Source organism: Anolis carolinensis, chromosome 2, assembly GCF_035594765.1.
Source record: "Anolis carolinensis isolate JA03-04 chromosome 2, rAnoCar3.1.pri, whole genome shotgun sequence".
Classification (NCBI taxonomy): Eukaryota; Metazoa; Chordata; class Lepidosauria; order Squamata; family Dactyloidae; genus Anolis; species Anolis carolinensis.
The window spans coordinates 35,157,694-35,172,806 of NC_085842.1; the positions used below are offsets into that span (position 1 = coordinate 35,157,694).

A 15,113-nucleotide genomic window follows, 5' to 3' on the forward strand; every position below is an offset into this window, starting at 1 on the left:
GCTACAATAGCAAGATGTCCAGGGCAATTGACATGATTGCTCCTGAACGTCCCCTCTCTTTGCGCAGAGTCAGGTCGGCTCCCTGGTTCTCAGAGGAGTTTGCAGTGATGAAGCGCAAGAGAAGAGGACTAGAGTGCCGCTGGCGGAAGACTCAGGACGCCTCTGACCGAGCACGGGCTAGTGCTGCTATTAGTGCCTACTCCGCGGCTTTGCGGGCAGCCAGGAAGACCTTCACGACTGCCCGCATAGCGTCTGCAACTAATAGACCATCGGAGTTGTTCCGTGTCATCGGGGAGCTCCTCCACCCTCCTGGGGGTGGGGAGGCACCCGAGGACACGGCGACCCGGTGCAGCGAGTTCGCGCACCATTTTGCAGACAAAGTCGCTCAGATCCGTCATGACTTGGACGCTAGCGTTGCTGCAATGCCATGTGAGTTAACTGAGGCACCTGTCTGTCCTATCTTGTGGGATTCGTTTCAGCTTGTTCACCTAGATGACGTGGACAGGATCCTTGAGGCGGTGAGACCAACTACCTGTGCCATGGATCCTTGCCCTTCTTGGCTAATTAAATCAGCCAGAGGTGGGTTGCGAGACTGGTTTGTGAGGATATAATTCCTCTTTGGATCAAGGTAAATTTCCATCTTCCCTTAAACAGGCCATAGTGAAGCCAATCCTGAAGAAGGCCTCCCTTGATTCGACCATTTTAAACAATTACAGACCTATCTCAAACCTCCCTTTCTTGGGCAAGGTCCTGGAGCGGGCGGTTGCCTCGCAGCTTCAGGGTTTCCTGGATGACACTGATTTTCTGGACCCATCGCAGTCTGGCTTTAGACCTGGTCACAGTACTGAGACGGCTTTGGTCGCCTTGGTGGATGACCTCCACAGGGAGCTGGACAGGGGGAGTGTGACCCTGCTGGTTCTCTTGGACATCTCAGCGGCTTTCGATACCATCGACCATGGTATCCTTCTGGGACGGCTTTCTGGGATGGGCCTTGGGGGTTCTGCTCTGCAGTGGCTCCAGTCCTTCCTGGAGGGCCATTCCCAGTTGGTGAAGCTGGGGGACACCTGCTCGGACCCCTGGCCATTGACCTGTGGGGTCCCGCAAGGTTCCATTCTGTCCCCCATGCTTTTTAACATCTACATGAAACCGCTGGGTGAGGTCATCCGGAGTTTTGGAGTGCGGTGCCATCTCTACGCAGATGACACCCAACTCTACTACTCTTTTCCACCAAACTCCAAGGAAGCCCCCCAGATACTGAACCAGTGCTTGACAGCTGTGATGGGCTGGATGAGGGCGAATAAGCTGAAGCTTAATCTCGACAAGACAGAGGTCCTCCAGGTCAGTCGCATGCCTGATCAGGGTATTGGGTGGCAACCTGTGCTTGACGGGGTCGCACTCCCCCTGAAGGCACAGGTCCGTAGCTTGGGGGTCCTCCTGGACTCATCGCTGACACTTGATGCTCAGGTGTCGGCGGTGGCCGGGAGGGCCTTTGCACAACTAAAACTTGTGCGCCAGCTGTGACCATACCTCGTGAAGTCTGACTTGGCCATGGTGGTTCATGCCTTAGTTACCTCTAGATTGGATTATTGCAATGCGCTCTACGTGGGGCTGCCTTTGAAGACGGCCCGGAAACTTCAATTAATTCAACGCTCGGCAGCCTTGGTTCTAACGGGAGCCCAATACAGAGAGCGGTCAACCCTCCTGTTTAAGGAGCTCCACTGGCTGCCGCTTATTTTCCGGACCCAATTCAAAGTGCTGGTGATCACCTATAAAGCTCAAAACGGTTTTGGACCCATCTACCTTCGGGATCGTCTCTCCCCCTACGAACCTGTACGGTCTCTTCGGTCATTGGAGGAGGCCCTCCTCTCGCTTCCGCCAGCATCGCAAGCGCGGTTGGTGGGGACGAGGGACAGGGCCTTCTCTGTAGTGGCCCCCCGGTTATGGAATTCGCTGCCTAGGGAGATCAGGCAAGCCCCCACCTTGATGGCATTTCGGAAGAGTCTGAAAACTTGGCTTTTCACTCAGGCCTTTGGTTAAGATCATCTTTTTTCCATCACAATTATTATGCTCCTCGACCTTTTGCACTGGTCGCTCTTCCCGATTCCTGATTGATTGATATTACTCAGGACTGATTGCTATTGTGTGATGCCTCTGCCTGGGTAAGGGCCATTCTTGCTCTTTGGCTTTTCCTACTCAATTAAGGCACTCCATGTTCCCTCAAACAACATCATTTATTTCTGTGCCTTGCTCCTCCAGGCTGCAAGAGAGCACCTCCAGACCCTGGCCACATATCACACTCCCACAGTTGGAATCGACTTCCCAGGTCTCCAAAGCGGCCACGTCAGCCACGTGGCAGAACTTGCTGAGTACAAAAGACAGTCCACCTTTGCAAATGCGCCAGAGGGTCAGGCGCTGGTCCACAGAAGCCGAAAGGAGGAAGTCTCGAGGCAGGAGTCGCAGACCCGTCACATGAGCTGCGTGGGCCCCAAGCCGTGAGAACGTCCTGAGGATGCAGATGCCGGTCCCAGCAGCAGATTCCCCGCTGACAGCACTTCTGTCATTCACCTCAACAACGCTGATAGAGATGGAACCATCATCGCTGCCACTGGCAACAGAGAAAATCCCATCTGCCACGTCCTGGACATGGAAGCTATTCACCCCGCAGCTGTGAGCCTGAAGCGTCAAGACTGGAGTTCCCAGGGCTGAAAAACACAGAAGAGAAGGGTATTTTTTTGCTCTTACCACTTTGGAAAGCCTGAACTCTTCCTAGATGGCTAAACTGAGACTGTCGTACTTGGATATATCATGAGAAAGTAAGACTCATTAGAAATACAAATAACATTGACTCACGTGCATTTTGGTGCCTCAAATGTTAGTCCTGTTTCTGGGTATATTTGACCAGCTGATTCCAAAAATGCCACAAGTTTCCTCTGTTAGCGCTAGTTTTTGAGATACAGAATGTCTGCCATATATCAGCTGCTATCTGCCCGCCCAAAGAAAACAATGATAGCCATATCTAAAAATGCTAGCTGATGCGGTCTATCCAAATGCAGTTTTCTCAATCAGCGCCCCAAATAACCCCAGGAACAGGCCCCAGATACCAATTTTTTTTTTGTTGGGTTGTGAAATGACCGATAAGGTAAAAAACAGAGGAAAAGATGAATGCCACTTTACAAATGGATAGACACAATCAGGGAAGGCATAGCCCTAACTTTGCAAGACCTGGTAGCGCTGATAATGACAGGATGACTTGGAGGCCTCTCATTCATTGGGCTGCTATAAACTGAGTTGAATTTACATCAGTTAACAATAACATTCCAGTCATTTTAAAAGGGATAAGAAGGATATATATTTAGCTAGCAAACAAATAGTAAAATATAGTGAAAATGTACATGGCTGGGAAAGAACACTGACCTCACCTGAGCTCTCATCCAACACCTTTGTAAGACAAATTAATTGTGGGAAAATGAAAAAAGGTGCACAAACAGGAATGTCAGTACAATCACATACCCAAGAGCTCAACCTCTCTGCCTTCAGTCCTTATGATCTCAGTAGCACAGTCAAGGGTATCAGTGATGTCCCAAAATGCAATACTCCCATCGGTGGCTGCACTGCCCAAGAAGTGTCGCCTGTGAAGGAAAAATGTCTTAGTAAAATTAGTTTTCTTATTCCTTGAGGTCAGATCCGCCCTATTCTACCCTTGCTTCTCAACTGTCCAAGTAAGGTTATACTCTGTACCATAGCAGCTACATTTTGTGAAAAGTCACTGTTAAAGCAATTATCACTTCCCGCACGCTCTGCTTTTCAGTGGCCTCTGATCTCATTTGTCTCTGAAAAAGGGGAAGAGGGTCAAAACAATTATGCTGCAAATTTTTACAGTCTCAAGGGTACTGCAGGGTTCCTTTATATCTCTTTATGCTGAAATACAGTTGTGTTTTTTATTATAAACTAACCGCTTACAACTTCGCCAGAGAGGTATACCTGCCAAATTAAGAGAGCACTGCATGCACCTAATGGAGTGGACAGTTTTCAATTACAGCTTTTGTGCTAAGTCTTTAAAGGATCACAGGACACTTATCTGTTTCTAACACAACTAATTTATTATTATTATTATTTTTATTGATGTGGTCTTGTGTTATATGCACTTTAATAGTGCTGTCTTTTAACAATCTGTTTTAATTCTGTTATACCCTGCCTCGAGCCACAAGGAGTAATAAATGTATTACTATTCATATTATTATTACTATATAATCATCATCATCATCATCATTATCATCAACAACAACAAAGCAGTTATCCCTCTGGAAGTTATGGAGTAATGGGGGATGCACTCATGGCTACACTGGGAAATGCAACTATTTCTTTTTCACCTTTTTCCACCCGGAGCCTTGTGCACAAATGCCTGAACCTTCAGGACACAGCGCTGATGGTGGAAGGACTCTGCCACAAGCCACAACTTCTGAGCATGCTCCAGCAGCAGGAAAAGCCTGGGCAGAAGTGCAAAGAGAACAGTGAGGACAAAGAAAGAAGGCTCAGAGGTTAAACCAGTTACCTGTGCCACATTCTCTATATAGATATTAAGGGCGGAAGCTATATTCCACCTCCTTGCCACTAGGTTTAGGGAAAGTGGAGGACTAAAAAACCTGAACAACAACTTACTTTTCTGTCCTTCCTACCTCAGTTTTTCCTACCAAGCAGCATTTCTAGATATTTTTCCTCAGAGGCAAGCAGCCTATTCTAAGCATCCAACAAGAGTTCAACATTTCCATCTTACCGTACTGATCCATCGCTGCAAGCAGCTGCAAGGAAGAGTAAGGAGCCAGGCTGTTCAACATCCTCAGCATTATTCAGCACCACAGTAGACATGTACCTAAAACACAGAAGACGTCCGTCATCCTCTTGGGGCTCCTCATCTACATACAGGCAGCTTCTGTACCCATAGCAGTGAAATATTAATAACTTGATCGAAAGTGGTAATGCATTCTGTAGTTCTTTTCCTGAAACATTTGCTGAACGACAAAGCTGTTTTGTGTACAGAATTCTACAAAAGATGGCTGCTAACCAAAGGAAGCAGTAAAACTCAACTCTAACACATAACACAAGCTATAACAACTAGATATAACATAGCCAAGAGACTGAATGGTTTTGCCAATCATCCCTCTCACTGTTAAGTGCCATCAAGTCAGTTTCAGCTTATGGAAAGCTTTCAAAATTCTATTTCAGGTCCCTGAAAGCCTTTTTTTATTTTGAAAGCTGGAAATGACCACGCAGTCTTTTTTGTTACACACCTTAAGCTTAAAAATTAACGATTTGATGGTTGCAAAATTTCTGAAACTTGGACATCCGTAGCTTAGGTTCTCTGATGAGGTAGATGAATTCCCTGGTCTACTGAGAAATTTCCCAGTCCTTTTAAGAATCTATATATGTATTGGGTTGCTATGAGTCTTCCAGGCTGTTCCAGAAGCATTCTCTCCTGACATTTTGCCCACATCTATGGATGCCTGCCACAGTTGTGGGCGAAACATCAGGAAAGAATGCTTCTGGAACATGCCCATATAGGCCAGAAGACTCACAGCAACCCAGTGATTCCAGGCATGGGTTTTTCCAGCAGAGTAAATATCATATTCATACAATTAATAAAATTGCCCAGCGCTGCTTTATAGGTGGCATTAGCAATTTTCCCAGGTCAGTTGAATGTAGACACTGAATAAAATTATTTTTGGATTACAGCTCCTAGAATACCTTTGCCAGAATAGCCATTGCCCATGATTAAAGATTGATAGTGTGAGTTGAATTACAAAAAGCAACTTAGAATCACAGAGTCAGAAGAGACCATGAGAGACATCCAGTCCAACCACCTTTTCTTGTGTGTCCTTTCAACTCACAACCATGTTTGAAGTATGGGAAATATGCATCACATTTACCTAGTTTCTGGGTCCATTTTGATGTACTTGTGCTTGTTCTTCATGCGGTCCCATTGCTCATCTAGACGATGGGATGCCACATGGACCAGCTGACAGGACACGCCACTGCAAGAACCACAACTTAGGCTGAGCTGGAGCCGGTAGCACTCGATCTGGGCCCGTCCTCCGGCTGAGAAAAGTACAGCGGAGGTGCTCTCTGGATGCGAGGCCTTGCTCTTGGCCACAGCCAGAGCCCTCACACTTGAGATATGGTCACTGATCATTGTGAGCTGGACCATCAAACGGGACTGCCACCCAAAGGCTAGAATATTCACAGTGTTGTCCTCGCTTCCTGTGGCAAGGATACTCACTGGCTCCTGCTGCGGTGATCTCAAAGTCGCAACGTGGCACACACAGGTCAGTTCCCGGCCATGCAATGACTCTGTGAGGACGCATTGCTCACTAGGGATAGCCTCGCTGTGGTACACAAGTACATCCCCTGACTTGATATACGCAAAGGTCTCTGCAGAGAGGCAGTGGCTGTAACTCCAGGAGCGATGGCCACCCCCACAAGGGATGGAGAGCAGCGTTTCATTGGTGCTGACGCTCCAGAGCACAAAATGGGCAGCATGGAAGCCCAGGACTCTCATGCTCCCATCTGGAGCAAAGCGTAGCTCTTCTAACCACTCCAGGCTTCTGCAGGGCTTTTGCTTCCTGAGCACCTGGAGCTGATGGCCTTGCACTTGGAGCTGGCGGTAGCAGCCATCCCGGCCCATGCTGTAAACAAAATCCCCGTGGCAAGTGACAGAAGTCACGCCAAGCTTCCCATGGAGGCCAAAGAGTAATGAGACTGGCCCATCAGCACAGAGTTCATCCCCTCTGAGAGGAAAGAGTAGTCCAGGTGTCTCACAAATCATACCTGACCCAGAGGAGTCCAGTTCTCCGCTCCCCGACATCTCCTCTGGTGTAAGAGCTGGCCTGCATGCAAACACCATGACAGAGCCCCTGCGGTCTCCACAAAGAAGGAGCTCCCCATGGGGCAGGAACGTAGCACAGGTGTGCCATCGCTGTTTGCAGAGCGGCAAAAGGAAGCACTGCTTCACCACCACAGTCACTTCATCATGTGGGTGGCAAGAAACCTCCAGCCACAGCATAGCACCAGCAGGGCCGGAAACACAGAGGCTGCAAGTGTCGGGGTGCTGTCCCGGAAAAGGGGCCCAGCTCAGACTGTGTACTTTCCCCTCATACAGCTGGAGATCCTTGCTTTGTGTGGGGCTGTGGAGAGGGAAGATTTTGACCTGTCCCGACAGATTGCCCATGGCGCACACAACAGCACCACCGACAATCTCAGACACTTCCAGGAGACCGTAGGACCGATAGGCAGCATCTTCCAGGACGGACACCCATACTTTTGAGATCAAGTCATAGAGATAGAGAACCCCAGCATCAGTTAGGATCAGGAGACGGTTGACATTAATGAGCTTTACCACTCTGGGTGAGCCTTTTCTCTTAGGTGAGGTGAAGTTCAGCTGTGAGAGGGAGCTCCCGCCAGCCCTCTGACTCTTAATGCTCCAGCGCCTAATACCCGAATCAGTCCCGCCAGTGAACACCCAACGTCGCCCCTCATGCACAGCTACGGCCCAAAGTCCGCGGCCCTTGTGTCCCTTGAAGCTCTGGACAATCTCACCTTTGTAATCCCACACGAGACACACAGAGTCCTCCCCAATGCTGATGATGCAGTCACTCAGCAGTCTGACGGACCAGACCCTCGCCTGGTGACCATAACAGACCAACAAGCACGGGATGTGTTCTGGGGGTGCTCTGATGTTGCCTATGGCCCACAGCCGCAGGCTTCTATCATCTGAGGCAGAAGCCAAGATCCCCTTGCTCTCCATGAAACAAATGCTGAAGATGACGCCTTTGTGCCCACTGATCCGGCAGCGGGGCTTTATCCTCCCGGAGCCCTCAGGTGGGTCAGCCATGCCCCAGATCACCAGCTGGTTGAACACTGTCCCTGCCACCAGAATCAATGCATCCCAGTTGCTCCCCACCAAGTGGGCTGAGTACAGGATGCATTTCTCTTGGCAGTGCACTTCTTGGAAGACCCTCTGGCCCACACAGTCATACAGGGCCACCGAGTTGTGGCCTAGGGCCAAAGCCACGCAGTTGGGTGTCTCAGCTTTGCTATCCAGCCATTGCAAGTCCCAGATCCAGTCGTGTAGCTCACAGAGAGGAAAAAGCTCTACTATGTTCACTTGGCCATTCTGGAAGCTGAGCCGTACAACAGCAAGGTTTTTACCTCCAAAGATGGCCACAATGGCAGATCCACTGGCTTCTGGTGCCACATTTTGCTGTTCCTTGATACCGTGGATGTTGCAATTCCGAAGGACTTGTTTAGAGCACCTTGCTGAGTGGCTGCCATCAGGCTCCAGAGAATAAATGGCTAAGTTGGGTCCTTCACCTGGAAGAGGACAAAAGGCCAGAATCATTACACTGAAAACAGGGTTGAAGTTAATAACAAACTTGTGTTGCCAAAGGCTTTCATGGCCGGAATCACTGGTTTGTTGTGCATTTTCTTGGCTGTATGGCCATGTCCCAGAAGCATTCTCTCCTGACGGTTTGCCCACATCTATGGCAGGCATCCAAGCCCTGGTGGCAAAGTGTGTTAAAGCACTGAGCTGCTGAACTTACAGACCGAAAGGTCGCAGGTTCAAATCCTGGGAGTGGAGTGAGCGCCCGCTGTTAGCTCCAGCTTCTGCCAACCTAGCAGTTTGAAAACATGCAAATGTGAATAGATTAATAGGTACCGCTCCGGCAGGAAGGTAACGTCGCTCCATGCAGTCATGCCAGCCACATGACCTTGGAGGTGTCTATGGACAATGCCGGCTCTTCGGCTTAGAAATGGAGATGAGCACCAACCCCCAGAGTCAGACATGACTGGACTTAACGTCAGGGGAAAAGCTTTACCTTTACCTTACCCTATGGCAGGCATCCACATCTATGGCAGGCAACCTCTGCGGATGCCTGCCATAGATGTGGGCAAAAAGTCAGGAGAGAATGCTTTTGGAACATGGCCACACAGCCCAGAAAACGCACAACAACCCAATTACAAACTTTATTTATATCCTGCCACCATCTCCCCAAAGGGACTCGGGGCAGCTTACAAAGGCACTCCAGGGTGCAGTATATAACATAAAATGGTACATAAGTATAAAACAATATCACATAAAATTATAACAACAACCACTATCAATAAATATAACATAAACTAAAATAGCTCAATTTTAAAAATGCAGAACAACTATAGATAAAACTAACTGCCATCAATTCACAAACTAAAATGTCAGAGTGTCAACCTCATATGGACCCATTACAGCTTACTCGAGGTCAAAGGCCTTTTTAAAAATCTATGTTTTTAGGCTGGATCGGAAGGATTGAAGGGTGGGGATTAAACTAATCTCTTTTTCTGCATCCTTATTTCAATGCAACCCCTCCTTTCAGATATGAGCAACACATGAACATCAGAAAGAACCTCCTGACCATGAAAGCTGTTCAGCACTGGAACTGTCTGCCTCGGAGTGTGGTGGAAACTCCTTCCTTGGAAGCTTTTAAACAGAGGCTGGATAGGCATCTGTCAGGGCTACTTTGATTGTGCTTTTCCTACATGGCAGGGGGTTGGACTAGATGGCCCATGTGCTCTCTTCCAACTCTTTTATTCTATGATTATTCTACAGTTCTAACTCCATTCCCAATGCAGAGGCCCATGAGGTACCATATCAGTGCCACTGCTTCAGATGCAGGCTTTCTAGAATCTTAGGACCATTAAAAGCCTCCAACGAAGAAGCTTCCACCACACTCAGAGGCAGAGAGTTCCATTGCTGAACAGCTCTTACTATCAAGAAGTTCTTCCAAACATTCAGGTGAAATCTCCTTTCCTGTAATTTGAACCCATTGCTCTGAGTCCTAGTGTTGTTCTAGTGTTGTAACCCCATCAATGGTTTTGTGCAGTGGTGGAACTGCATGTTTTTCAACTTTATTGCGTTTCCAAGGCTTGATGTGATATCTGGCACACAGGTGTCTCAATGCCCGCAAGTAAACACAGTGTGGGTATGGTTAGCTTGGGAAAGAGATGGTTGAGAAGGGATATGATAGCCATGTTTCGATATCTGAATGGGTGTCACATTGAGAAGGGGACAGGCTTGGTTTCTGTTCCTCTGGAGGCTAGATAACAATGCAGCAATGGATTCAAATGGCACGAGAAAAGATTCCACCTAAACATTAAGAAGAACTTCCTGACCATAATAGCTGTTCAACAGAGGAATATGCTGCTGTCTGGGAGTGTGGTGGAGACTCCTCCTCTGGAGGCTTTTAAGCAGAAGCTGGATGGACATCTGTCAAGAGTCTTTGATTGTGTGTTCCTGCATGTTGGAATGGGGTTGGACTGGATGGCCCTTGGGGTCTCTTCCAACTCTATGATTCTATGACTCTCCATGGCATTCTGGGCCACCACGGCATGGATTCAGAGGATACCTACCTGCCAGAAGGTGATCTCCCACAATCTCTAGAGCAGTGATAGGGGCCAGGAGCAGTTCTGTTTCCATTGCTGCCCAAGGATGGAAAGAGAGGACCTTGGATAGTTGTCTTCCTCAGGGCATGCTTTCATGGAGGAAAGAGGACACAATGCTGTAGATATGAATAGATTCAGATTGGATTAAGGAATATACTGTTTATCACCTTAGAAAATAAGAATAATTGGAGCCACAGGTGGCACAATGGGTTAAACTCTTGTACTGGCAGAATTGCTAACCAATAGGTTGGTGGTTCGAATCCGGGAAGAGCAGGTGAGCTCCCTGTTAGCTCCAGCTCCCTGTGCAGGGATATGAGAAAAGCCTTCCACAAAGATGGTAAAACATCAAACATCCAGGCATTCCCTGGACAATGTCCTTGCAGATAGCCAATTCTCTTACACCAGAAGCAACTTGCAGTTTCTCAAGTCATTCCTAACACGAAAATAAAAATCTGGAGTAAAGGAGAGGAAGCTGAGGTCCTCATCAAATTGCTGGATCCTATTAGTCCCAACCTTCATAGCTTATGGTCAATGATAATGTGAACTGTAGTCCAATAGTAAATGGAGTGCTACATTCTATTACCCATTTACACAACTCCGTTAGCAACAACGTACAGTGCTTACAGTGGACTCTGCAGAAAATGTTTCAGCTATGCTCCACAAAAACCAGCCTGCTTAGCGGCTGAGGGGGAAAAGGAAAGGGCCTGAGGCTGTTAGGAATGGTGGGAGTTGGGAGTCCAAAACACCTGGCGGGCCCAAGTTGGCCCAAGACTGATACATAAGTAAAATCATAGAACATTTGTGATCCTTCCCAAAGCAAAACAAAACCAAGACCCTTCCAGGCTGGCTCACTGTCAGAGCAGCTCTGGGATTTGTAGTTTGCTGAGGCCTCAGCCCTTGGGAGAGAAGGCTAAAGGCCTTGCAAAACTATAACTCCCTGGATTCCATTGCATTCACCTAATTGCATTAGTTCTGCAGGGTAGATGCAAGATGCACCCTTGCAACCCAGATCCAAAGGGCCCCACGCGCCTCTTTACCTGGGCCGGCGCGCGCTCCTCTGGCGGACGCAGCTCCCGAGCCAATCGGGAGTCTTCTTTTCCGGTTCTCTTGCTATCATGGAACGCGATTGGCCAGTGAGTCTCCCAGGGTTGTTCAGCCTTGCGCTGTGATTCGACGGGCGTTCAGGACCGGAGAGGAAGGACGAGGCGCTCTTAAAGGGCCAGCGGAAGCATTGAGGCATAGAAGGCATGCAATTTGGTGTCACTTGAACTACTATAGCATTGAGCCATGGTAGCTAAAGTGGTGTCAATCTGAATTCATTCTACAGTGTAGAGATACACCTAAATAAAGCTTTATTATTATTATGACTAGCTTTGCCCGGCCACGCGTTGCTGTGGCTTATGGGAATCATTTGTTGGCCAGGTGGAATAGAAAACAGCCTCAAAGCCTGGCTGTTTTCTGGAGTAGCTGGAGTAGCACCCTCAATCAAAGAGCCGCTTTGAAGCCTGGCTACTTCCTTAGTAGGGGAATCCTTGTTTGGCCAGCTTGAACTGCAATCGTCTTGCAGCTTAAAAGCCTGGCTGCTTTCTAAATAGGGCATCCATGCTAGGCCAGGTTGAATGGGACGGAGTAGCCTCCTGGCTTCAAAGCCTGGGGGTTTTTCACCTTGGGGAAATCGTCGTTGGCCAAGTTAAAAAAGCACTGAATAGCCTTGCTGCTTGCAAGCCTGGCTGCTTTCTACCTTGCGGAATTCTTGGTTGACCAGTTTGAATAGCAATAGTCTTGGTGAGGCAGGTATGAATGCTGCAATTAGGCACCTTGATTAGCATTTAATGGCCTTGCAGCTTCAAAGCCTGGCTGCTTCCTGCCTGGGGGAATCCTCTGTTGGGAGGTGTTAGGTGGCCCTGATTGTTTCCTCTGGAATTCCCAATTTCCCTGCTTTCAGAGTGTTGCTCTTTATTTACTGTCCTGGTTTTAGAGATTATATTGCTCTATATTATTATACCAAAGTAATTATTTCATATTATATTTATAATCTTATATAGATTATATACACAGCTGCATAAAATTCACACTGAAGTGGATTATATGGCAGTGTGGACTGAAGATAATCCAGTTCAAAGCAGATAATATAAGATTAAAAATGGGTAATATAGCTGTGTGGAAGGGCCTTGAGTCAACACTGCCATATAATTCAGTTCAAATCAGATAATCTGTATTTTATAGGCAGTGTGGATAATAATAATAATAATAATAATAAAACTTTATTTATACCCCGCCACCATCTCCCCAACGGGGACTCATCATCCCAACGGGGATGAGGCCTAAGTGCACTCTGCCTGTGCCCTGGGCACCATTTTGGCTGAGGGAGTTGCTAGAATATGAAGGGGGCGGGGCCTAAAGGCAGCAGAGCCTACCTTTCTAACTGGCAGTTAGGGGGAGAAAGGCTCTTCCTCATCTTCTGTAATTTGGACTATTTTTCTAGGTATTCTAGGTTGAATGAAAGACATACTTTGGATGACTATGTCTTTTGTGGCCAAATTTGGTGTGATTTGGTTCAGTGGTTCTGTTGTTTACTCTATAGTAAAATGAACATTACATTTTTATATATATAGATTATCATCATTAATATTATAGAGTATGATGGCTTGCCTAACACTATGTATCACTATGTAAGAAACAAGGTTGTTGTGTGTTTTCCGGGCTGTATGACCATGTTCCAGAAGTATTATCTCCTTACGTTTTGCCCACATCTATGGCAGGCATCCTCAGAGGTTGTGAGGTATACGGCCATACAGTCTGGAAAACATACAACAACCCTGTGATTCTGGCCATGAAAGCCTTCGACAACACTATGCAAGAAAATTTGAATAAAAAATCTGTTCCTATTTCTACATGGAACACCTTAAAAAACATGCACTGGAAACAGCAACAAAAAGTCTACGATATGGTTCAGATTTGTGAATGACACCTTCACCATTTGGAACCATGAGGAAGAAGAGTAGTAAACAAGTTCCTGGACCACCTCAACAGCATCCACCAAAATATCCAATTCACCATGGAAAAAGAAAACGAAGGAAAACTGCCATTTCTAGATGTCCTAGTTATTCACAAACCTGATCAACAATTGGGCCAGTTTACAGAAAACCTACACACACAGATAGATACCTACATAAAAACTCCAAACATCACTTAGGTCAAAAAAGCCCTGGCAGACCATGCAAAAAGAATCTGCGAACCCCATCTCCTCCAAGGTGAACCGAACAATCTAAACTGGGCTCTAAGCCAATGGATACTCCACCACAGACATCAGAAGAGCCGCAAGAGCAAGAACAAGCCATGAGAGTGAAGACAAAAATCGGCCCAAAGGAAAAAGAAACCGCTGACCACATCGGGAAGTTGATGAAGAAGCACAATCTACAAACTATCTACAGACCCACTAAACAAAACCCAACAAATGCTACATTCAGCAAAGGACAAGAGGCATTCTCTCATCTCTGCAGGACTCTACCGTATACCATGCAGCTGTGAACAAGTCTACATAGGGACCACCAAACGCAGCATCAGCTAGACACGAATCAAGGAACATGAAAGGCAATGTAGACTGATTCAACCAGAGATATGTCAGCCACAGCAGAGCACTTGAGGAATCAACCTGAACACAGCATATTATTTGAGAACACAGAAATGCTGGACCACTCCAACAACCACCATGTCAGATTACACAGAGAAGCCATTGAAATCCACAAACATGTGGACAATTTCAACAGAAAGTAGGAAACCATGAAGAGGAACAAAATCCTACCAGTGGATGGCTACCAGTATTAAAAAAACCCTCTAAAATCAGGACAGTAATTAAAGAACAACACTCAGAAAACTTGAAACTTCCAGACAGGAAACAATCAGGGCCAGCTAACACCACCCAACAAAGGATTCATCCAGCAGGAAACAGCCAAGCTTTGAAATTGCAAGGCTATTCAATACTAATCAAGGTGGCCAATTGCAACATTCACACTCACCTCAGACAGACAAGAGTTCTTTCTTCCACCCTAGATATTCCACAGATACATAAACCCCACTTGCCTTGTTTGCAACAGACCTCACAACATCTGAGGATGCCTGCCATAGATGTGGGCAAAACACCATGAGAGAATGCTTCTAGAACATGGCCAAACAACCCGGAAAATTCATAGCAATCCAATTTGTTCCTTGTTTGAAAGTGTTATTTTCTGTTTAACTGTACAGTACTTACTTTGAAAATAGTTATTATGCTCCAGAAACTTTGTTTTTGTGGATGCCACAAACTATGTTGAATGTGTTGAGACTGTGCGACATATTCATTGAAAAACTATAGCAAAATGTGCTGCAGGATGTCCTTCCCGCAAAAATAAATTTTTTGCAGTTTAATTAACTTTCCCCATGTTTTTATGATATAACCAATTAGAAAATGATATTTATAACCCAGGAACAACAGTCGTGTTACATGGTGTAATCATATTCTTAAAAAGCACATACAAATAACATCAATAAGTAATGGAATGGCTGCAACATTACACACTGAAAGTCTAATAACCAAGTTTTTGAGGAACAGTTATGGTGTCTTTCCGAACTGTTGAGCTCAAAGCAACAGAACAGACAACTGC

The 15,113-nt window shown here is 46.7% G+C and overlaps 1 protein-coding gene across 4 annotated transcripts; it reads right to left on the reverse strand.

The window, feature by feature from the left end:
• Positions 1 to 2,212: 2,212 nt before the first annotated feature.
• Positions 2,213 to 11,614, reverse strand: wdr6 (WD repeat domain 6). 4 transcript variants are annotated; one of them, XM_008105440.3, is made up of 7 exons: positions 11,508 to 11,614; positions 10,438 to 10,559; positions 5,925 to 8,364; positions 4,775 to 4,870; positions 4,371 to 4,487; positions 3,511 to 3,629; positions 2,213 to 2,702 (listed from the first exon to the last, which is right to left on the reverse strand). In XM_008105440.3, the coding sequence occupies exons 2-7, from the start codon at positions 10,502 to 10,504 to the stop codon at positions 2,218 to 2,220; spliced, it is 3,324 nt and encodes a 1,107-aa protein (XP_008103647.2). In that variant the 5' UTR covers positions 10,505 to 10,559; positions 11,508 to 11,614; the 3' UTR covers positions 2,213 to 2,217. The 4 variants fall into 4 exon arrangements, with proteins under 4 accessions (XP_008103647.2, XP_008103645.2, XP_008103646.2 ...); XM_008105438.3 differs by having other exon boundaries at positions 10,438 to 10,586; positions 11,508 to 11,613; XM_008105439.3 differs by having other exon boundaries at positions 10,438 to 10,586; positions 11,428 to 11,518.
• Between the last annotated feature and the right edge of the window lie 3,499 nt (positions 11,615 to 15,113).